This window comes from Macaca nemestrina, chromosome 10 (genome assembly GCF_043159975.1).
Source record: "Macaca nemestrina isolate mMacNem1 chromosome 10, mMacNem.hap1, whole genome shotgun sequence".
Classification (NCBI taxonomy): Eukaryota; Metazoa; Chordata; class Mammalia; order Primates; family Cercopithecidae; genus Macaca; species Macaca nemestrina.
Genome location: NC_092134.1, coordinates 81,032,566 through 81,056,705, shown reverse-complemented (window position 1 = coordinate 81,056,705; position 24,140 = coordinate 81,032,566). Strand labels below are relative to the sequence as shown.

Sequence of the window (24,140 nt, the reverse complement as noted above, 5' to 3'; positions counted from 1 at the left end):
CTCCATGGATTTTCTCTAGGGTGTGTATAGGGCACCATGGAGTGAGGAGGCCTGTGTGCAACGGGCTCGTGGTTTTTAACATGGCAAGTGACTTGCGAACCATTGGGGTGTGATGTGCCGGTTTTGTGTATGATTTGTATGGAGCCCTATTTCTTCCACAGGCCATTTGTAAATTATTTACATGTAATTTTTCTGTTTGTGTAATATTCTTCATTTCTGTTCCCAAACCTCCAGTCCCCAAAAGCTGCTCACCAGTTCCCCCTCAGCCTTATCACACTTTCCAGAGAGCAGAGTAAATAATCCCGATTTCTGTAATCCATGAACAGAGTAGGTTTATTTTGAACAGAAGCCCAGACGCTCAGGGCAGAGGCCCTGGAGCCCCAGTGGGACAGGGCTTGGCAAGAGGGACTTCTGGGAGGTGGAGTCAGCCCACAACTCCTCTGTCTATGAGCTCCTGAGCCCAGGGCCTCCAAGTCAGCTGGGGCAGCCCCACATCACTGTCATATCAGACCTAAAGCAAGAGGAGCTAAAGGCAGGGGGAACAGGAAGGGGCGGCTATGTACAGAAGGGGTTGGGTGGCGGCGGGACTGATTCCATTGAGCAAATGGTATCTGTTTTTGGTTTTCCATCTGTCCAGTAAACATTCCATATCCTTTTGCCCTTTGTTCTAGGCATTTGCCTGACATCACCTGCCAATGTGAGCTCAGGAGAAAGATTTACTCTCATAGTTTGAGTTCAACATACCTGAGACAGTAAATCTACTGCCCAAAGGCCACCGCTTGATTCTCTGTGCTGAGAGGACATTGGCAGGTCCTGACAGATCCTGAAATCGTGGCTCTTGACTTTGGAATTCAGAGTGGGATTTGGGGGTGTCTCCTTTTGATATTTGCAGTGGTGCATGTTTCAGGTGGTGTTAAAGGAAATTGACTCTTCTTAGGGGCATGAAAGCCTGAAGTAAGGGCAGTGTGGAGCCTGTGGTGGGAGAGGAGCTGGCTTTGTGAGGAAACTTCCATGGGATGATCCACAGAGCAGAACTGTGGTGTGTCCATTTGACCTTCTGGGGGTTATTGTCATTCTGGGGTTAGGAGCAACGCATTCTCTTTCTCTGCTGTCCCTCCCCACCATCCCGGCCTAGCTGAGGGTCTGCACACAGCTGAGTGGAAGGTGACTTATGAGGCAAAGGAGGGGTCCGAGGGGCAGCTCAGTTCCCAAGGAGGGAACACTGGAGGGGAATGTGGAGTCAATACAGGGAGGTGGGGTTTTGGAACATCCTTGTCTTTAGCTCTGATGGGAGTGTGACATCCAGGGCCATGGGGCTGAGGCCCTGTCTCCTGGATGTCTGGGACTGTGCTAACACTTGTGACTGGAGGAGCTACCCCCAGCCCCTAGTTTCGTGCTGGAGTTACGCCCGCTCCCACAGCTCAGTAGCCCCTGGGGCTCGCAGGGGACATACAGTTCACCAGTGCCCACGATGCTGCAGCCCCCACTACTCCTGAGGACACCAGTGCTGAGGACAGGTGTGCTGACCCCACATGGCTCGTACAGGATGGCGCCTTTGGAGCTGCTCACCGCTGTGGGAACAGGAAGGGATGCTCAGGGCCCCACACGGTGTGGCTCTCAGTGTACTGCCCTGAAACCCCTCAGCCAGGCCGTTCTTCCCACCTGCTGCCACTCACCTCTATGGACACCCCATTTCCAGCCTTCAGCTTCTGTGTCTCCCACCCTAGTCATACAAAGTACTTGCAAGGTCCCCATGCACCTCTCTCCTTTCCCTAGAGCCTGGGCCAGGCCAGGCCAGATTCAGCTTCACCCTTTCTCAGTTTCTACTGGTCCCTCCTTCCTGAGCTTGCTTCAAATCCTCTTCTTCTAGAAGAGCATCCTCTTGTCAGGGTGGTTCTTTGTGGCTTCTGGGCCCCGAAGCACTTGGACCATGCTGTTGCAAATCTGCTCCTAGTCTGACTCCCAAAATATTTGGATAGCCCTTTCCATCAGCCTGGGAGCTCACGGCAGACAGAGCTCTTCCTTTGGGGTAGGGGAGGCATCAGAGGTCTGGGAAGGGGTGGTGTGGACTGCCTGTATTGGAGTGATCAATCCCCAAGACCCCAGAGCCAGTGGGGCACGGCTCATCTACTTACAGATATTCACGGGCCCGATGCCTTCGCACAGCCTGGGGATGTGAAAAAAGACAGGTAACTACATCAAACAGATGCAGGTAAATGCAGCATCTCCCCGCTCTTGCCCTTACTGTGGGCCATGTGCTGCTGTGGGTTTTCAATGACCGGGGTGGGGGACGGGGTGAGAGATACTAGCAGCAGCCGCCAGAGGGCTGGGTGATGGTCACACCTGGTGCCCATCTTTGACCCCTCCCAGAGGAGCTCACCTGTGCTCCTCGCCCTCCAGCAGGCGCCTGTAGGTGGCGATCTCAATGTCCAGGCCCAGCTTGGAGTTCATCACCTCCTGGTACTCCTTGAGCAGGCAGGCCATGTCCTGCTTGGCCTTCTGCAGAGCCTCCTCCAGCCCTGCCAGCTTGCACTTGGCATCGTTGAGAGCCGCCTCGCCCTGCTGCTCTGCCTCGGTTATGGCACCCTCAAGTTTGCAGCGCTGTGGGAGGGGCACAGAAAACATCACTGGGGGCCCTGGAGCCCCAAGCCAGACTTGCAGAAGAGCAGAGAGAACATGGGGGTGCCTACGTGCCAGGCTCACATTTGCTGCAAGCTTCCTCCTAGGATTGCGACATCTGGTTCCTCCAGGGAACTGGGATGGGTTTTCTGTCTAAAATACCTCCAAGAGAGCTGGGATTTTCCTCTTAAGTATGCTGAGAATTTCTGTGGGGCTAATAGGTTTTAAATGCCTAGCTGGTCTTCCCTACCCCAGGAGAATGGAGTGGGTCTGATTTTATGAACAATTCAGAGTCATCTTGAATTGCAGGATCACAGAATCACAGTCTTTGGGTCTGAAGGGACCATGGAGAACATCTTTTCTATCCTTGCACCTAGTGAACCATCCTTGCTTTTCATCTTTGACGTTGGTCACCTCGTTTCTGTTGGGGACCTGACTATTTCCTGTGGCTGCTCATCCTGCTGTGGGTCAGCCCTTTTGTGGAAAGGGCTTGCTTCTGCTTGAGCAAGGCAGCACAAGTTTATTCCCTCTTCAACAGCACTCACAGCAGGGACTGAACCCGCCCTGCACGGCACAGACTGGCAGTCAGCCTAGGATGCCTCTCGCAGCGAGGAGGTCCTCCCTGGCCTCACCTGGGCTTTGACATTCTCGATTTCTTGCTGCAGCCGCTGGATCAGCTTGTTCATTTCCAGGATCTCGTTCTTACGGTTGCGGAGGTTGTCACAGTGGTTCCCAGCTGTGACTCTTAGCTCCTCATACTGCCAGGACAGAGAAGTCAGAGCCGCAGGCACGGCAAGGTGGCATCTCCTAGCCTCCTTTCTCACTGTTCCCAGTCTTTTCTCCCATGACTTCCTAGTTCAGGTGCTCTCTGGTTCTCATACTGGTTCTGCTCCTTTACCTTCTTCCACTTCTTGGCAATTTTGGGGTCCTTTATGTGGGCTGCTCCTGATTCCCATCTCACCCCATCCCCAGTTCCAGGCTTGTTAGATTATTCTCCAGCCTCTGAGATCCCCTCCTCTGTTTAGCTGTTCTGTGTCTGGTCCTTTTCTCTGTCCCAGAGCCCAAGTTCGCCCGAGGGCTCTCTCCCTTTTAGATATGCCTCTGGATCTTGGAAGGGGTTTCTGTGCTCAGCCTGGGTTGCCTAACAGACCAAGGACTGCCCAGCGAGATGGGTCTGCCCATCAGGATGAAAACATTTGTATGTTTTCTCTAAAAACAATTTTAAAAAATGCAATTTATGTCCTACCTTGAGGTAACACTTTTTTATAAAAACCTTTGCACTCTGAATCCAATTTCTGAATAGTGTGCACAGATTACATTTGTAAATTTTAAAAAATTAGCTGATTTTAGATTTTTCTGATAGTGGGTGGGAGCATATTATATAGAAAATGCAAAACGAGAGATAAGCACATAATCACACTCATTGGCTCTTTTGTTATTTGGTTACAGTAGGAAAGTCTGCAGTTGCCCAATAAATATCCATTCTTCTCTTCTTAAAACAGAACCCCTGGCTGGGCACAGTGACTGGCACCTGTAATGCCAGCATTTTGGGAGGCCGAGGCAGGCAGATCATTTGAGGTCAAGAGTTCAAGACCAGCCTGGCCAACCTGGCCAACATGGTGAAACTCCTTCGCTACTAAAAATACACAAATTAGTTGGGCATGGTGGTGCATGCTTGTAATCCCAGCTACTTGGGAGGCTGAGGCGGGAGGATCACTTGAACCTGGGAGGCAGAGGTTGCAGTGGTGCAAGATTGCACCACTCACTGCACTCCAGCCTGGGCAATAGAGCAAGACTCCATCTCAAAAAACAAAAACAACAACAACAAACAAAAACCAAACAACAACAACAACAAAAACCCAGAACCAAAGAGAACCCTGCTTTTATTTAGGGTAACCATGAGCCCAGATAAGAGAATATTTCTCAGCTTTCCAATCAATGAGATCTATGGCCATGGCTGGGCAGGGCTTCTGGGTAAGCTCTCTAAAGGAGGGAATGACCCAGTTGGTTTTTTTCCCCTCTGTTCTCCTTGCTGCCTGGCATAAGCATGTAAGACTGGAGGTGCTGCAGCTGTCTTGGAACGTGAGGCCACCAAGAGGATGAAGCATGTATTACAGATGGCAGAATGGTGAGCTAGAAGGATCCTGGGTCCCTGATGATGTCACAGAACCTCTGTGTCATCCTGAGCAGTCTATTTTGTACTTCAAGCTACTTGAGAAAAAAGTAAAAATTCAATTTTAACTACTTTTTTTTTTTTTTTTTTAGAATTTCTGATCCTGGTAGCCAAATGCAGTCCTTAACTAATAGAATTGTCTCTACAATTCTGACTTAGCAGGATGGGAAAATGAGGTGATTGTAATCCTGAACCCAACCTAGCTGATGGTGGTTGCCAGGGGCAACCAGAGGACGGGCCAGCCAGAGTGAAACCTGGCCGTGGGTGGGCCACAGATGGGTTCACCAGGAGCTGACTCCAGGTCAAAGTTTCATACTTCCAACCACCATGGAGCTCCAGAAAATAGGTAGAGCATCACTTTGGGCACTCCCTGGGTAGTGGCACCCGCTGCCTTCAAAACAAAACCAAACGACTTAGCACAGCCCTGCAGGTATACTGTGACCTGGCCTCAAGACACCCCTCTAGCCCGGTCTCCACAGCACATGGCACTCCAGGCCCCTCGCTTTCTGCTGCTGTGTCCTAGCACCCGCTGCTCAGCCTGGCACACCCTCCCCCCATCTGCCCATTGAATCTTATTTGTCCTTCAAGATTAGATCAAATGACAACACCTTTGCCTTTGCAGACACAATTTGTTCCCTCTGTCATCAAACTCCCTTTACCTGCTGCTCCACCTTTGCAATCACTTCCTGCTAGCTGGTGTTTTGGTTTGGGAAGCGCATCTTTGCTGGCCACCCTCCCTACCCTTCCCCTGGTTTATTTTCTTCCTAGCACTTGGTATCACCATCTAACAAACATCCACTGCACTTATGTGCCTTGTTCATCATCCATCCCCCTGCCCCTTCAACCCCACCCTGGCCCCCAACTTGTCTCTGGAATGAAAGCGACATGGAGGCAAGGACTAGTGTCTATTCTGTTCCCTGCTGTGTCTCCAGCTTCTAGAACTGTGCTTGGCACGTGGTGGATGCTGAACACACAGTGTTGAATGAGTGGGCCAATGAGTGCTTGCATGCTTGGTGCCTTCCATAGGCAGGGCAAGAGAGGGTGAGCCGATGATATCTGTTAAATCTAATTACCCTTAGGACCCCCCTGCCCTCCAAGCAAGCCCCTAGTTATTAAGTCTGAGGCCATCTTAATCACTGTTTCTGCTCTACCATTAGTAGCCACCCCATGCCACCAGCCTCCTCCCACGCCTCGAAGCTTAGAGCCCTCTTTGCCATCACCACCAATTAGTATTTATTGAATGCTGCCTACAGGAGCACTTCCGGTGAGTCTTCAGGTACAAACAGCCAGGCGCCCTGGCACCCTGATGACAGGCCTGGGTTGTTCGGGGAAGGAGGGGTCCCTCCCACGTGCTCTGCAGGGATGTGGCCTGGGGCCTTGCAGAAACAAAGCAGCTGGGCTTTATGGGATTCCCTATGTCTGTGGCATGGTACGGCTCTCATTAACTCCTCACCCACTTCTGCGGGGAAGGAGTCTGGGGGTCCTCCCCTCTCCTGTCTCTTTGTCACCTCTCCAGTCTCCCTGCCCCCACCCCCTGGGCCTCACCCGGCACTGGTACCAGGCCTCTGCTTCGGCTTTGCTGCGGCTGGCAATGTCGTCATACTGCGCCTTGATCTCAGCAACGATGCCGTCCACGTCCAGCTCCCGGCTGTTGTCCATCTTCACAATGACCGAGGTCTCAGAGATCTGCGACTGGAGCAGGCAGATCTCCTGTGGGGAGGGCCCAGGTGAGAAGGAGTGAGCTCTCTGAGCTTCCAGGGGCAGAAGAAGGGGAGAACCAGTTCTGACCTTCCCAGAGCAGAGTGCATAGAACTCTGCTATGGCTGTTCTGGGCTTCAGTCACCAACTGACTCCTTGTCCCCACCCTCTGGTTGCCCAGAGCTTGGTGGAGACTTTCCCAGAGGGGCCTGTGAGCCATGGCCTGGATGATCCAACTTCTGTGATTCTCACTGCCTGAGAACCGTCTCTCCAGTGTGGACCTCTTCTCATGCTTGCCCTGAAATGTACCCACCGGGCGGCCACTCTGCTGCCCTCTCGCTCCCTTGGCTCCAGCCCAGACTAACCACCCAAGGGCAGGGCTGTGGGTACCTCCTCATACAGGCCTTTCAGGAAGTCGATCTCCTGCACGAGCGCCTCTGCGTTGGTCTCCAGGTCAGCCTTCATCAGGAAGGTTGTGTCCACATCCTGCAGCAGAGCAGGGACAGAATGTGACCTGGCTGGGCCACCTCACAGGCGAGCTGGTGGCAGGGGGAAGGTGTGGGGCTCCCCTTTCCTCACAGACCCCCCACGGGCAGTGAAGGGGTGATGGAGCCAAGGTGGGAAAAAGGGGTCCCTAGTCCCGGGACCCCAGGCCTGGCTTCCTGATGGGAAAGGACCTGAAGGGAGTGGGGCTTAAATGAGCCTTGGCAACAGCCTCTCAGAGCCCGCTTTGCAGAGTCTGGGCCTGGAAATACCTGGCTATCTGTCTGAGGAACCATCGCGATTGTTGTCATGTTTGGGGGCTTGCAGCACAGCTTTTGAGCTTTTGTTTTGATTTGGCATTGGCGTCTGTCCCGTCTCCAGCTGCTCGGGCAGGGGTAGACATGACTTTAACCCAGCTTGGGCCTGTATGAGTCGGGAAGTGGAGGCCAGGCCAATGGCTGGCCTTTTGCAAGGGGACAAGGTCGGGGGAGAGGAGGCTGGCCTTCCTCATTCTCAGGGTTAGTGGGGCTGGCACAGGAGTCCGAGGGGCGAGAAACCCTTTTTCAAGGTGGGTGGGCTGCAGACACGTTTGGACTCAGTTCAGGGCTAGGTGGCCTGGGGCAAGGCAGTCCAGCTCAGGGGCTCTGCCTGTCTGAGCATCATCCTCACCTTCTTCAAGGCAACAAACTCATTCTCGACACAGGGACGCAGGGAGAGCTCTTCTTCATATCTGATGGAAAGGGCAGGAAGAAAATGCTTTAGTCGGGCTTGTGGATTTTGGAAGAGATCTTGGCATTAGGCCTTTGGGGGCGACTCTGCCTGTCACTGACTGAATGCCCTGGGGAGTGCCCAGGTCCAGCCCTGTCTTGGCACCTCTAGCTCCTCCACCCACTTGAGATGGGTGAGTAGCCACTTTTCAAGCTTACTCTTCTCCCCGTTCCTCAGGAGCCTGTTCCCGCGATGACTCCTCTGGGAAGTCCTCCTTAAAGCTACCTTCATTCTACCTTGCTGCCGAGGAGGTTCACTTCACCTAGTGGCCTCCCCTGGGAAGGTGGAAGAAGGCTGTGCTGCTGGCCTGGCTGTTTTTTCTGAGTCACTGGAATTCCCAGCTGACCCGTGCATCCTCCTCGTTGGGAGGGTTCAGAGCCTGGCCTCTACCTGTGGTCCATTTGCAGAGGTAGCAATTATCCATTTTACCAGACCCACAGAGACAGCCACGCTATTTCCTCAAGCTCCTTGGGGCTCCTCAGCCCACTCACCATTCTCCTAAGGCAGAGGGAATTGGTCAGGGGGTTCAGTTTGATGAGCAGCATCAATCCATTAAAAGCTTCTCTGCTTCATCATGCCCATCTCTCTTTTTTTCCCAGCAGAACTGCTGCAGCACTGGCCCTGGACTCTGGAGCCTAGTCCCCTGGGTTTGAATCCTGGCTCTGTCCTATGCAAGCTGTAGGCAAGTTGGGTAAGTGACTTGGCCTTTCTGCCTCATCATGCACAGCTTCATCATCCATAGATAACACTATGTTTTGCCTCACAGGGCTGTTGTGGGCTAACATGTCATATGCATTAATACCTGAAGAGCACTAGGACAGTGCCTGGCACAGGCTCTGTACTGTGAAAGTGTTTGCTATTATTCTTAAAATACCAGTTTGATCTCATCCTTCTCCGATTGTCTCATGTTTAAAAGTCAAAGTTCTCATCTTGAGCTGCAAATCCTGTCTCTTAATCTCACCTTGCTACTCACTCCTCAAGAAAGGCATTGCTTCTGCTGAGAGGCTGGCCTCCACTCCTCCCACAGCCTCACTGCATCTCACCTGTCACAGTCTGCTAGAGTTGCCCCCTTCACTTGGCACGCCCTGCCTCTTCCTTGTCACCCATTCCTGTCCTTTCCCCATTTCCAAAATGGAGGATAATGCCATTGGAATGAGCCATTATCCTCCAAGGGCCAGAGCAAATGGCACCTCCTCCAGGAAGGCTTCCTGGACTCCTGTTTCCTCCCTTTCTTGGGATTTCTCCCGCTTCTTCTCTGTTTGTGTGTAGGTGCAGGTGGTCTGTGCACACTGGACTGGGAAAGAGCTAGCCTTTTTTCTTTCCATAGCACCCACACTTTCTAGCACAGTGTCTGGCATTGAGTAGGCATGTGGTTGACACCTGCAGTGAGTGTCCCCAATGTGGTTCCACTCCACTGACCCAAACCCTTATGACCTGTTGCTCTCAGTATATTTGCCGTGTTTCTCCTCAATAAAAAGACACCTGTTTCAACTCGCCTGCCTCTAACATGCACTCCCATAGGACACTGGACTGTCACGAGGCACTGGATTCTCATGGGGCACTGGACTCCCATGGGGCACTGGATTCCCATGGGGCACTGGGCCCAGGACTTGGTGAGACAATTTATCTGGGCCTCCGCCTCTTGCAAGCACTTAATTACCATATGCTTATCAACCACCTACTCCAAGTTGTGAATCAGACCTGGAGCTCGTCCTCAGGGGGCGCAAGTGTAGCAGAAGAGAAAACAGGAACCACAAAGAACTGGGAAGTGAGGCAGAAGGAGCTAGAGCCTGATATGCAGGGAAGGGGCAGAAGGGCTCTGCAGGAAGCCAGAGTTGGGGGTGAGAGAAAAGGTGGGCTGTGGTAGCTTGGACGTGGTGCAGAGAGATGCTGAAAGGGGTGTGCCAGGCAGGAGGAGCAGCAGGAACAAAAGCCAGGAGGGAAGAGGACTGGGGATCTGTCTATGGAACAGGAAGTAGTTCAGGATCTGCAAAGGCAGAACAGGCGGTTTCAGCCGAAACCTGGAACTCCAGAAGCCACACATGAGAGAGCTTGTTTTACAGAGAGAGAGTTCCTGAGGGCCTTATTTAGGTGGAGTAGTGGGGAGAGAGATGGCAATACACAGTCTCAGAGCTCCCACCGTGTGCCAAGTGGGGTGCCCTGCTGACAGGATCCCACCTAACTGTTCTGCCACCCAATGAACTAGGTTTAGGCTCCCCATTTTATAAATGGAACCGGCCTGGACTGTTTCTGTCCCTTGGCCCAGGTCCCCCAGTAGGGTGAAAGCAGCACTGACTCACTTTTTCTTGTAGCCCTCCAGTGCATCCTGGAGGCTGCAGAGCTCTGACTCTAGCCTCACGCGGTCCCCAGACACACAATCCAGCTGCCGCCGAAGGGCGCTGATATAGCCCTCGAAGATGGGCTCGATGTTGGTCTGGCAGCACCTCTGCTGCTGCATGAAGTTCCACTTGGTCTCCAGAAGCTTGTTCTTCTGCTCCAGGTAACGGACCTGCAGCCAAGAGTGGAATGTCAACAGGCAGCAGAGATCCTGGGGACCATGGCTTAGAGAGGGCAATGGAATGAGTTTGTGCCCTCTCTCCCAACACATGGCTACCACTGCACTAGATTTGCAAAAATCAGGGTCTCTGCATAGACTGGCATCTGAGGGTATGTTTCTCTGTGTCTCCCTTGCCTGGGGGAGCCTAGTGGACCCCTACCTTCCACTCAGAGGTTGTGTGTTGTAGTGGACAGCACTTCTCCAAGAGGCCTGGGCAATCCCTGTTTCAGCACTGCCTGCCTGCCTGTCTCTATCCTCATGACCTTGACTGAGACATCCTGTCCCTTCAAGCCTTGCTTTGCTTCCCAAAGCTCCTACTTGGGACAGTGTATGGGAAGAGACTCTGTTAACTTCACACTAATGTCAGAGGATGTGAAGATTGGGGATCAAGGCTTTCCTTTATGACAGCCTAGGGAACTCAGGGGAAAAGTCAGATCAAGGAGCTCTAAGCTCTTTTCACTTACTGTGCTGCATCCTACATGGCTGTATCTGAAAAAAAGTCCAGGTTACAGTAATGTGGATAGCTGCTGGCCACCTCCTCCCGTTTCGTGAGGTAGAAACTGAGATTAGGAGTTGAGTAAGTTGACCATGGCCACCCGGCTGGACATTGACAAAGGGAACGTCCTTGCTCTGGAATTTTCTATATTGTGCATTGTCTGTCAAGAAAACTGCAGAAGTAGCATTGACTTACTTCTGGTCAGTGGCTACATCAACAGGAGGCGCCCAGCCTAACAGAAGGTGGTGTGATGTTTTTGCTAATCAGGGCCCATTTGTTGGAATAAGTTTATAGCCAGAACTTAATAAGCTTTAGAAATAAAACTGTGAGTTTGACTAAACAAGTTCCTCTGTGAAGCACTTTGGCATATATTACCTCCCCTAATCTCCCGCCGTCACTCCTCCCCTTCCTCACTGGGCAGCATCGTCCAGAGGCCAAGAGGTGAATGGCTTGCACAGGGATTCCGGGTATAGGAGGAGAGTCAACGCCAGTGGCCAGGGCTCCTGACCTCCGGCCCAGGACTCTTGCCCCTAAACCTTGGGGTCACCAGAAACACGAGCTCAAACTGTGGAATGAATCCTGACGCCAACAGCCTCCCTCGGGCGTGGGATGGGCCCAGGGGCTGCTGAGGGATGGCAGGCCAGTTCAGCACCTTCTGAAGGCACGCCTTCCTAGCAGCCTTTCAGTGGCTCTGGGGTTGACAGATGTCAGACTTTCGTGACCGTCACCTTGCACCTCTAGCTCTGACTGTCCGCTTTCCTTTCATCCCAGGCTTAAACTGATGGGAAATTCTGGGGTCACAGTGCCCATCCTCACCTTCGGGCTCAAGGGTTGTGACCCGGTTCAGGTACACAGAAGACAGTTCTACTGTTAAAGCCTCATCAGGAAGGGCATTCATTTCTCTGCCTCTCTGATCATTCCTTTCAGTATTGCTTTGGAAGTTCCTCTTACAGTCTGACCTCAGGCAACCTTGGCGATTGGTGATTTTGTCAGATAATATTCAGGGAAAGAGGATATATTTTTAAAAAGACAAGGAAGCAGAAATGTTTAGTGTGGAGTCTGATCTAACTGGCTTTCAAAGGCTGGTGGTCATGGAATGTGAGAGAGGCCACTGGACAAACTGAGGCTTCCTCAATATCAGTCTCCTCCTCCTGGTTCCCTTGGACCAGAACGAGACCAGACCCCAGATCTGCAGTGGGTCATCCCACGGCCCTGGGCCACTGCCCCCTTACCTTGTTGATGAAAGATGCGAAGCGGTTGTTGAGGCACTTGATCTGCTCCTTCTCATCCCTCTTTACCCTCTGCACGGTGGGGTCGATGTCCAGTGCCAGTGGGACCAGCAGGCTCTCATTGATGGTGACAGGGGTGATGCAGGCAGAAGGCCCACAGGTGGCCCCCAGTCGGTACCCGAAGCCAGGAAGGGTACCTCCACACCTGGAGGCTACCCGGGGCCTCCCAAAGCCCACATTGCACAGGCTCCGTGAGCTGAGGCAGCCCAGAGCTCGGAGGCCCCCACCACCCCCGGGCCGGCATGGCCCCTTGCTCACTGCATAGTGAGTGACCATCCGGGGCATGACAGCCGAGTATGAGCTGAAACTCTGACTGCCACACCTGGAGCCTGGCTGGAAGGAGTGGTACGACATGGCAGGAGAGAGAGGCAGAGAAATGGGGCCCTGGAGGAAAGAACAGGGGGCAGGATGATCAAGTCATGGCTCAGCTTCCCCCCTTTTATCTGGTAGGGGGATGAAGGGCTGAACTGGGCCAAACCCCAAATCACCATTAAACTAGGTTTATGAGCTTGGGATATTGGCAGTGCTAAGTAGCAAGGTGGATAATTAGGGTAGCGAAGAGCAAAGAGAAGGGGCCAATGGTCAGTGCTGGTGGGCCCTATAAAAATCCTATTTGTCCTCCTTCCTTGATTGTGGGGGTGATGAAAGGGGCCAACCAGACAGATATGTTCCATGTGTCCAGTGGCTCAGCCTCAAGGAAAGAGAGAGTTGGGACTATGTCATTTCATAGGAGGGTGGTGTGCCTTGAATTATACACCCCGGCTTCCGTGGGATTACAGAGCAAGTCCCATACACTTAAGGATGCTCTGGCTATGTCCCCAAGGCTGCTTCTAGTCTTTTTTGCAGATCCTTCCAACCCAAGTGCCCTCTGTGGGCTCCTAGATGAGTCAGGAAGTTCCCAGGAGGAAGGCTTTTGGGGTGGGAGAAGCCTCCCTACAACAGGCCAGACTTTAACCCTCCTGAGCTCTAGCTCAGTGACCCACTGTCCCATGGGGGTCTTGAAGGTAGACAGGCTCCAGGCATAGATACTTCTCTACAGGGCCCATCAGTCCACAAAGGTTGTAGGGAACTTGAGAGGAGAGGCCTGGTGCTTGAGAAGGGCAGAGGAAGGGACGCTCTCCCCAACGCTTCTGGGGTCCCCAAAAGGCATGATTTCAGCATCAGGTTTCAGCTTCCATGTGGCTGTTCCTTTCCCCTTCTGCCCAACCCAGCCTGAGTGCCCCTGAGGTCAACAGAGCCAGCTTTGGCCTGAGAATGTCTCTGGGGAGAGTTGTTGCCTTTGGGAATTTTCAGGTGGATGTGGGATTCAGGGATTCAGGCTTTCTTTCCAGCAGCAGGTCACAGACACAGATCTTTGGAGATGTCTGAAGTCCCCGCCTCACTTTCTTTCCTCCTCCTTTCCATCAATTTCATCAGTGAAACTTTTGCCGTGGCCAACTGGCCTTTGCCTTCCACATTGAGACTCATTACTAGGCCAAAATCAAGCCAATAATAATAATAATAACAACAATAAACATTTATTGGGCGTTTACCATGTGCTGGGACCACTCCGTACTCTTTACATCCATGGTCTCATTTAATTCCCTGACCACACTGTGAGTTAGTTACTAAGCCACAGACAGGAAAATGGGGAGCAGAGCAGTTAAGAGCAGCATCCCCAAGTCACACAGCTTGTGGCCGATCAGCTGGGAGTCCATCCTGTTCCTTCTGACTTCACCCTGCCGTGCTGTTCCAGAGCAGGGTAGTCCTGGTGAGGAATTGGGAATCTGCTGCCCATAACACATTCTGTCGTCCCTCTCCCTCAACCTTCCAACCTGTGGATTAGGACAATGGGACTCAAAGGTTTCTTGAGCCTCGGAAATTCTCAGTCTCACTGTGACATTTCACACTCCCTGTCCCCTTTTTCATAGTCCTGACTGTGGGCCCCAGAGTAGTGGAGAGGGGAGGGGTGCAAGGCGAGACCACAGGCCACGATGGAAGGCAGAGGGTTGGGTGAGGGGGTTCAATTGCAGGGTGTCAGGGGAAGAAGGCCACACTCTGCCCTGGACTGAGTCCACAGAGAGGGCCCAGGATGGTGTGAATGTTGATGGAGACACTCAGAGGCCCCACCAGAGAGCAGACTCACACTAGGGCGGGTGAGGGAGACAGTGGGCAGTGCCGCAGGGCAGAGGTCACTGCAGCAGTGGACGCAGCAGAGTCTCCCCACCATGTCCAGGCCAGAGGAGGGCTTCAGTGAGCGTGTTGGGTTCCTCGAGCCCAGGACCAGAGCTCAGGAGCAGTGGCCAGGGTGGTTCCTTGGATTCACTGTGGGTGGAAGGCAACTGTTCCCTGAGTCCCCCGAGTCCAGGGTTGCCCTCTGAGTGTGAGCTAGGACAGGACTCAGTCAAGACCTAGAGAGCTTGGTGGCATTTTATGAAAGTGGGTTCAGGAACTAGGGGGCATAAGGGAACAGGCAGTTGAGAAGGCTGTGATTTTCTTCGGAAGCAGTGAACTCCGTCTTCACTTTGGCAGTGCAGTAGACAATCTCTACCTGCCTTTGGAATGTGTTTTGGCAGGTGTTGGGGGGGGGGGTTGATAACTTTTCAAATTAAATACAGAAACCACCCTGTGAAGGCCTCAAAAAAGAACCCCATGCCTACCCCATCCCCATTTCCAAGCCATCTCCTCCTGTGTCCTTCTGGGGCTCAGCAATGTGTCCCCTCAGACTGAGGAAAAACACCAAAGAAAGAGCCACCTCTCCTCTGAGTGCACTAGCCTGGGCCTCTGCTGTGGGGCAGGGAATGTGGCGTCCTGGCTTAAGGAGCTTCAGTGTCAGCCACGACTGAAGACATGGAACAGAGATGTTCAGAGACAGGGAGATGGAAAAAGGGAGGTTGGAAGAGAAAGAGCAGGCAATATTAATAGATTGTCAAACGGAAAGAGTGGGAGAGGAAGAAGGGTGAAAAATACAGGACAGGAGGAGAAAAGGGGATTGAGAGAGAGGAGGTGCGGGGGGCGGCAGTCGGGAGAGGTGAGTAGAAAAAGAAGTGAGGGTGAAAGGTGAAAAAGGCAAGGTTAAAAGGAGGGAAAACTTTCCAGAAGAGAGGTGTGGCTAGCACAAGAGAAGAGGAATAGTCCTGAGCCTGGAGGATTATTTTGCAGGGATCTCACAGGGCAGTTCTTAATGCAGGAGAATTAAAATAGGCTTTTCATGGTGTATTTCTTGCAAACATTTTGGGCTGAGCTGCCTTTCCACACCCTCCCATGAACCTGCTTCCCTCCCACCCCTCTGTCATCGGGGCATTTCTGTTTAGGAACAGCAAGTCTAATATTGACTTAAATAAAGCAGACTTGAAAGAAATTTGGCTGTGAACTCTCATTCATTGCAGCTCTGGGCCATGGAGGGCTTTTGAGTTCTTGATAACATCATTCCATTCTATTATGAATAAACAAGAGTTGATCATATTTTGAAGGGTGTTGATTTCTCACTCAAATATTCTGCTGGTGGGAGTTGTCAGGGGACTTGACTGGGGCCAGGGCAGGGGGAAGAAAGGAGGTGAGGAGGTGGTGTGTGTGGCAGGGTTTGCAAGACGTGTCCTGGCCTGAGCGGGAAAAGTGTTCCATCTGTAATGAGAAATGTGTGTGGAAACTTGGGCCTGCACTGCACTCGACCTCTCTAGGGCACCAAGGTCAGTTCTGAGGTCCTGGGAAGGACTGCATAAGAGGCCTTGTCTTGTGGTTGCTGTGAGTCTGGCTCAGACAGGAGGGGGAAGGCCCTACTGCACCCCCTACTCTGGAAGTTTCTTAAGGGCAAAGTGCTAGCCCAGGTCCTGGCACAGAGCAGTTGAGTCAACGTTGGTTGGAATGGATGCCTGTGGACCCTGCAGGGCTCTGAGATGGGGAGCGGGTGGGGTACCTCTATGGGGACCTTCTGGAGGCAGAGGGATGGACACGATGACCTCACAAGCCACTTCCTGCTCCCTGTGCCTCCTGCTGTTGATTTTGTGTGTAGGATGTCAGCAAAGCATCAAACCTTGGGACTGGGAAGCTTGAGGGCTTGAGGGGAGTGGCAGCGGAGGCAGGTGGGGTGTGTGGCTCCCATGACTTCCTTGTGGACCATCTCTTGGAGACAATGAATATGTTGGAGCTACTGTGACTGCTGGTGGAGCTGATGCCACTGCTCCTGTTGTTGTGGCAGAGGCCACTACTGCGGCCACCCCCACCCACACAGAGGACGCTGCCCCCACTGGAACCTGTGCCCCCGAAGGAAGAGACCTCAGCTGTGGAGAGGGCACAGGGTATGTTGGCAGGCTTTTCCCATTTCCCATGACGCCTTTCCTGGGTGTCATCCCCATGCCTGCTCCCCTCCCGCAGTGCCTTGTTCCAGGCAACCCTCCCTCCCCTGAGAGCCTCGGGGAACACCTGAGCCAGTGTGAGACAGGGTGGGCACGGACTCACTACCCTATCACACGCTACCTCCTCATGAACCTCTGCAGAGGACATCGCCATGCTCAAGGCACATTCACAGCTGTGACCATGTGGATCTCAATGGGGCTGAGAGGACACTATTACTACAATCACTCCCATTTTGTAGAGGAGAAAATGAGGTGCAAAGAGATCAAGTGGCATACCCAAGTCCACGCCCACCAGAAGCCAAGGCTTTTAGCTCCTGTGCTCGGTTCATTCCCTTGTCTTGTAGGAGGCTCTCACATTGGATGGAAGAGGAGGCCTTGTATTCTGGAAGGGAGCCATAGACTCCTGTGTTGAAAGAGGCCTGAAGGCCACCTGGACAAGCCTCCCCCAGTACCAGAACCCCTCAATGACATTGCCAAGATGCAATTGTTCAGCTTCTGCTTCAATATTTTCAGCAACAGGAGCTCCCTACTTGGATGCATCTTTGCAAACCAGGTAAACATTTGGAAACGTCTCATTGATTTCCCCTCTTGGCGTCTGTTTTTCCTGGTGAGGCATTCCTGCCTCTCTGATGAGTTGGTTCCAGGCTCTTCCCAATCCTGGCAGGTCAACCTCTGTAATGTGATCTGACCCACACGGGTCTTAAGGGGATTCTACTCCCATGACCAGGAGTCAGTGCTCCCATTAATGCTGCCTAGGATGCTGAGCTTTTACACACAGCCCCAGAGTCCTGGTGGGTCACTCTGTGAGGTCATTCCTGCTCTCCCTCCTGTGAGTTGAGGCCATGCCAGATCAGTCACTGTTGTATTTGTTGAATTAATATGCTTCAATTCTAAATATAGGTCTTTACAGTTAATCTGTTTAATAGCCTCTCGTTATTTGTGTTAGTTTGAGTTCCTGACAGCACTAGCTGAGAAATCAGGCATTCAGACTGGGGACCCACGATTGTTTGAATAGTCTTGTCCCATCACTGGGATCTTCTGGGACCAGCCCTGGGGGTGAGGGGTCACCTGCAGATTAATCTCCACAGTTTCTGCCCCTACCTGTTCATCTTTGATCCACCAGACCCTCATGAGTGATGCTCTCAGCTTCCATTGTGCCCCCTACTTTTCTACCATTCCAAGACATTGACTCACAGGTGCTCACGGCTCTGACATCTTCAGTGAGTCTGTGACCACTGGGCAGAGAAAGAGACATTTTGTTTACTCAGAGGTTAAGGGGCCCTGAGTTCTTCGTATTTAAAGTTATCAGCACAGAGTGTTTACATGTATCAGGCACTGTGCTTGGCAAACTCTCCCCTCAGCTCATTAGCCTTGGGAAGCTCATTTGCACCTGTGAGGGAAATCCAGGAGAGAGAGCAAGCCACAAATACAGAGAGAAATGAGAAGAGGCAGCTGTGGCAGAGAGGTAGTGTGAGACTGTCAGCTTGTCGGGCAATTCCAGAGCCCCTGAGGCTTGTCCCAAGCATGGTTGCATTTGTTACAGGACTTGGGAGGAAAGGGTCTTGCTTAGAGTCCTTTCCTTGACTCCTTTGACCCTCACCCCTGCCCTGGGTCCAACAGCTGCAGGATGCAGTAAGATCCTCTATGAACTTTAGGTTGAAAATATGAAAGAATTCCCTGAAGTGGATTTAATGCAAAGGAGGTTGGAGCTTCATCATCTTTAAAAATAAGATTGATTTCTGTCCCCCTTGGATAATTTGAGACTTAGCCAGAATGGAGAAAATGATGTTCTGAGGTCCTTTTCTTTTCTTTTCTTTTCTTTTTTGAGACGGAGTTTTGCTCTGTCTCCCAGGTTGGAGTGCACTGGCATGATCTCGGCTCACTGCAACCCCCACCTCCCAGGTTCAAGCTATTCTCCTGCCTCAGCCTCCTGAGTAGCTGGGATTATAGGTGTGCACAACCACGCCCCACTAATTTCTGTATTTTTAGTGGAGATGGGGTTTCACCATGTTAGTCAGGTTGGTCTCGAACTCCTGACCTCAGGTGATCTGCCCACCTCGGCCTCCCAAAGTGCTGGGATTACAGGTGTGAGCCACTGCACCCAGCCCTCTGAGGTTCTTTCCAATGCCGAGCTTTTCTGGATTGAGAGTAAGTAAAGCAAACTAAGGTTTTGCCATTTACTCCTCCAGAAGAAAGTGCCTTTTTCACATCCTTCAATCCAATCAAGTTGACAATATTAACCATTGCACTAGGTGAATGCGTATTTATATTCCTGGAAGACCACTCATCTGGGAGGCTCCTCTCTGCAGGAGCTGAGTGAGGCCCAGGCACAAGTCCACCTGGAGGCAGGAGCATGGATGGGAGGACACCTGGGAACTCAGCCCTACCTGCTTCTACAAGTTATCAATCTCATAGTGCAGCCTCTGCATTAATAGTTCAGCTCAGAGATCTCCATCTTGGTGGTGTGGAGTTCATCCTGTGCAGGCTAGCAGAGTGCTGTAGCTCCTTGTACTAGGAGGGAGGAGAAGCAGACCTTAGATGGGGGATGTGTGCAGTGGGCAGGGACAGCCAGGCCAGGGAAGAGAAGGCTGTGGCTTCCCATAGCCCCATAGGCTTTCATGTGTGTCTGACAGCCTCCCTGCTGGGCCGCCTCTGGCCCAATCAAATTCATCTGCATTTTCTCTTGGCTCTGTCCCTCACTTTCTATGCCCACTGGCTTCACCCTACAGCTGGACAGCTGTGGCTGTGCTCTTTCCCTTCTTCCTGTACCTGGCTTTCTTCCCTCTCCCTTGACACCATGTATCTCACCCTCCCAGACTCAGTATCATGCAGGGTGCCAATCACTTTTCCTTTTTTTGTATTTTCCTCAGCATTGCAACTTATCATCCAATGACTCCCAGGGCAGAATGTTTGCTCTCATCTGGAAAATCCCATTCTGTGGCTTAGATCAAGCCTTTGTCCTCCAGCCCCTGGGCCCCAGACAGTTCCTCCTTTCTTCTCTGGATCCTGAAGCCTCCTCCACAAGGAGTTAAACTTTCCTCTTGTCCCCACCCTCCCTCTCTCTTCCTCCTGTTGGCACCGATGGCTGGAACTGTCCAGCTGTCCCTTGTCTTTCTGATACAGGGCATTGGAGATGTTTCCATCTTACTCTTGGCAGAGGGACTGACCACCTCTTGCCTTTAACTGGCTGTTCCCCAGGTCCTGACATGCTTCCCCCAGGTAACATAGGGTGAGCCCCAAGCTGAACTTAGATCCCTTGACCCTATCAGACTGGGACATCTGAGAGGACATGGCTCTTAACTTGTTTGCCTTTGAAATCTTAGTTTTTTTGTGCTTGTTTAATGAACTTGACCTTGATGTCTCACTTTGGTTTAGTACCAGAACTCAGCCTTGGCCCTGCTGTTGTTGGCGATGTCTTCATGCTGGGCTTTGACTTCAATGATGATGCTATTTGGGTCCAAGTTGCAGTTGTTGTCCATCAACAGGAGGACCACAGAGATTTCAGAGATCTGGGCCTGAAGCTGAGCCAGCTTTTGTGGTTGGGTTCAAATGAGAGAGCTGAGGCAGAGTGTGCATGTGCATGTGTGCATGTGTGTATGTGTGTATGTGTGCATGTGTATCCGTGTATGCATGCATGTGCATGTATGTGTGTGCATGCATGTGGGTGTGTGAGCATGTGTATGCATGTGTGTGTGTGTGGGGGCATGTTTTTGGAGGCTGTGACCTGCCCCCTAGAACAGACCTTGGCATTGAGGGTCTTGCACGGTTGGGATGGAGTGGCCTGTGTAGGCTGAAAGGGCTGGGAAGAACATTAGGGAGGTTGTTGAGTTTATAGCTGTTCTTTGTCATCAGCTCATCTGTGTGGAGGGAGCAGCAGCACATGTAACTCTAGCCAGAGTTCTCCAGAAGCCACTCCTTTTGTCACAGGAGCACACCATGTTGTGACCTGTCAGTATCACAGATGTCTCATGTTCTGAGAAAACACAGCCCTTCACACCAAATAAAGAAAATATCTTGTGAAAGAAAAATGAGTCAGAAGGAGCCAGAAAACTTGGCTACTTTCCAGTTGTGTTTCCCAATTTGGCTCCTCCCTGCTCCTCAGGGATAGGATAAGAAATGGAAATCAGCTGGAAATTGCAGAAAGGGCACCCAACTGACAAATTCAAGTCTTGTATCTGCCAATCACTTTTAAATAGCATCCTGGATCTCAGCAAAGCTGATCATAATACTGGCCTTGTATTAATTCGTGAAGATTAAATGACATCCAGATAAGATGGTCTGGAAACAGTAAACCCACAATTAATTTGTTAATGATCCCTTTTCAGGATCATCTAACTCAGTAGTTCTCAGAATGTGACCTCAAACCAGCAGCATCAGCATCACTGGAAACTTGATTGAAATGCAACACTGTGGGCCCAGCCCAGACTTACTAAATCAGAATTAGTGTTTAGCAAAACTACTAGAAGATTCTGATGCTCTTTAAAATTTGAGAATCAGTAGGCCAAAGCAGAAGTCTAAGTAAAAATATTCCTTTGCTCTCTTTATTAATGACTGATTCATATGTTCCCCGTTTCAACAAATTATTATTTTGTTACTGTGCTGCAGCTAATTTTTCCCAAATGGTTTTTCCTGGCTGTGGATACAGTTTGAAGGTCTTGGCCCTCAGGCTCGCTGGCCGTGGGCTAGTTCAGAATTGGGAGCCAATACCACCCTGGTTGTCAGCATTGAAGAGAACAAGCAGAGAGGGGGCTGGTTATCCCCCGTCAGCTGTAAGGTGGAATTGGAGCCCACCCAAACAATCAGAGCTGAAGCCTCAGGTCCTGGAACCATGCGACCAGCTTCTGTTGGGCATTACGTGTGTGTGACCCCTATGGGCATATCCCCTGTTCTTACCAGGCCTACCTGGAGGCACTCCACTCACTCTACACCCCACCTCGACACTGCTGGCCCTATCTTCACCACTCTCCCCTCTGCCCCAGTCACACTGTCCTCCTCCTGGCATTCCTGGATCACACCGGGGGAAATTTATACTTCCCATTCCTTCTTGCTGGAGCACTGCCCCCGCCCACCACACTTCCTGGCTGACATCCTCAATTCCTTCAAGTTTCTTGTCCAACGTCACCCGCCCATTGCCTATGATTGCTTTCTACTGTCATTTGTCTTCATTGCCTCTGTAGCGTCTGAAATGGTACAGTGATTTATCTCTGTTGTGCCTTTATCCTGCACTATACCATAAGCTTTAAGAACTTATGGGCTCTGGGCTCCGTTGTGTTTGCTCAGCACTGCGCCTGCAGCTCTGTGGAGGACACAAATGGAGAACCAGGCAATTGTGTTGCTTGCTTCCAGAAGCACCTGAGGGCTCACTAATTGCCACTTGATTTGTGTAATTGCATCACCCGGCAGTTGCTCTAGGAAGAGCAGCAAGTAAATTTGGGCAGGGCAAGATGAGCCAAGTTGCTCAGAAAGTTCTACGGAAATCCATATTTTAATGACAGGTGGCCCATTTTTCTGCCTGCCCAACAGAACATGCTTGATCCAAATGGTTAAGGCTGAATTTTTCATCTCTCCTGACCTGCCAGCCGCTCTGTGGAACCTCATTTTCTCCTGTGGTAGGGGAAGCGGCATCCGCCTTGCAATATGCAGATGGGATAAGGAGCAGAGAGAAGACCAGGGAAGGAGCCCACAGACTCTGTGCCCAGCTGGGGCTCCAACCTCCAGCCCCCAGTCCTTCTGTTGGAGGGGGCACCAGGCACTCTCATCACCTTGCAGAAAGTGCTCAGGAAGTTGGTCTCATCCATCAGGGCATCCACTTTGGCCTCCAGCCCCACCTTGTTTATGTAGGCAGCATCCATGTTCCACAGAACATACTATCACTCTGGGCCTTACCCTTCCAGGGATAACCAGCCCCCTCTGTCTGTGAATTAGGTGGAAGAGCTTCAGTTCCCAAGGTCAGAACAACTGTCTACTCCAGGCCATGGAGTAGAACTTGGCAGGGAGAGAGGGAGTAGAACTTCCAAACTGTGTGAAGACCTGGGCCTTCAGGGGTGCCCACCTGCTCATTAGCTCTGGTGCCACATGGAAGGATCTCCTGCGTCACCTCACATGGTGAGGACTACCCTGTCCTGGCCCCAGCCACCAAGCAGGAAGGCCCAGAACTCCGTGGAGCTGCTTCCAGAGTGCCCCGTCCTCCTGAGCCTGACTGGGTGCCTGGAGACCCAGCCCAGGACAAGGCCCATTTTGTTTCCCGTCTCCACACTGGACTCCACACGGGGTGGGGGCTGGTGTTGGGATTTGCAGCTCAGACTCTGGAGTCCTGGGTCCTGACTCACTCCTGATTATCTAGGTAGCCCTGGGCAAGTGTCTTTACCTCTCCGAATTGTAGTTTTCCCACTGTTAAAGTAAGACCTACTTCTAGGCTTGCTGTGCAATTAAATAAGGCCTTGTATGAGGCCACTGGGAGCCGGGCAGGAGGAACTCTCTCCACTCACCTTGAGCACCACAAACTCATTCTCTGCCTCAGTGCACCTGTTGAGTTCTTCTTCATACCTGTGGGAAGGATCAATAAGTGGTTTGGGGTTGGAGTGGGTGCTAGGAGTTAGGTCAGACAGTGGAGTGGAGGTGGGCAGACAATGGCGGGTCTGCAGAGCAGCCTTAGCAAATCCTCCACTGTAGCCTGGCTCTCCTATGACACATATGGCCCCAAATCCCAAATCAAACAAACCACTAAACAAAACCCAAAACCAAAACAACAAGACAGATTCCCTCTCATTCTTTCTGAGGTTTCTTTTCTGACAGCTCGGCTCCTTGGAGTATTTGGGTCCCCTAAAGGGGCATATACACTTCCTTTTTTTTTTTTTTTTTTTTTTTTAATGGTCTTGCTCCAACCCAGGGCAGGGAGGAGAGGAACTGGGAGAAAGGTCAGAGGCCGGCAGCCCCTCACCCCACAACACCCGCATTTCCCTTACTCTGTTCAGGCACACTAAACTGTGGCCTAAGAAGTAGAGACTTCAGGCCCATAGGAACCCTCTCTCCCAAAGCTTTCTCATTCTTTAATTTGCCTGTAGGCAGCAACCCCGCCCTGTCTGTTCCCCAGGGGCATGAGGAGGTGCCCCCCTGCTCACTGAGCTCTGGGAATGAAGTTTCGCTTCTATTCCAGGTGAACCATTCCCCACCCAACCTACCTGGGTGCATCAGCACACCCCACCCTTGTGGTGCTAGACAGCTGTGGTTTTGATCTCAGCTGCTCTACCCATCAGTCATATGACCTCTCAGAGAATCTTTCTCTACTACGTAATGGAAAGTTGTCATTCTTTTAAAACCAGAGTCCCATCACATGACTTACATGAAGCAGGATCTTCCTGGCTTTCATATTTCCTCTGCTGCTCCATAGGATCTGAGAAAATCTCTTGCCTGCCATTGAAATTTCAATATTGTACTTTCTCCCAGTGTTCTCTGGGAAAAGCAATTCGGTTTTCCTTATTGTTTCCTTGAGTTGCCTTTTAAAGAACTCTGAATGTCTCTTCTTTACCTAACGCCGTACAACTGTCCTCATCTTCCATGCGGCCCAGCTCACAGTCCCTCTGCTGAAGGGCAAGCATCACCTGGCCCTGCACGGGCCACTTTGATGCCACAGGAACATTGCCTGGCCGTTGACCAGGAGCACACTCTTCAACAGATGCCCTGCCATATCCCTGCGCTGTGCCTCCTTCCTTTTCAACCCTAA

The 24,140-nt window shown here is 51.7% G+C and overlaps 1 protein-coding gene across 1 annotated transcript; it reads right to left on the bottom strand.

The window, feature by feature from the left end:
• Positions 1-300: 300 nt before the first annotated feature.
• Positions 301-12,496, bottom strand: LOC105474317 (keratin 82). The gene is made up of 9 exons (XM_011728890.2): positions 12,027-12,496; positions 10,042-10,250; positions 7,643-7,703; positions 6,881-6,976; positions 6,338-6,502; positions 3,252-3,377; positions 2,381-2,601; positions 2,136-2,167; positions 301-1,571 (listed from the first exon to the last, which is right to left on the bottom strand). Exons 1-9 carry the CDS (start codon positions 12,435-12,437, stop codon positions 1,351-1,353), a joined length of 1,542 nt encoding a protein of 513 aa, XP_011727192.2. The 5' UTR covers positions 12,438-12,496; the 3' UTR covers positions 301-1,350.
• Positions 12,497-24,140: the final 11,644 nt, after the last annotated feature.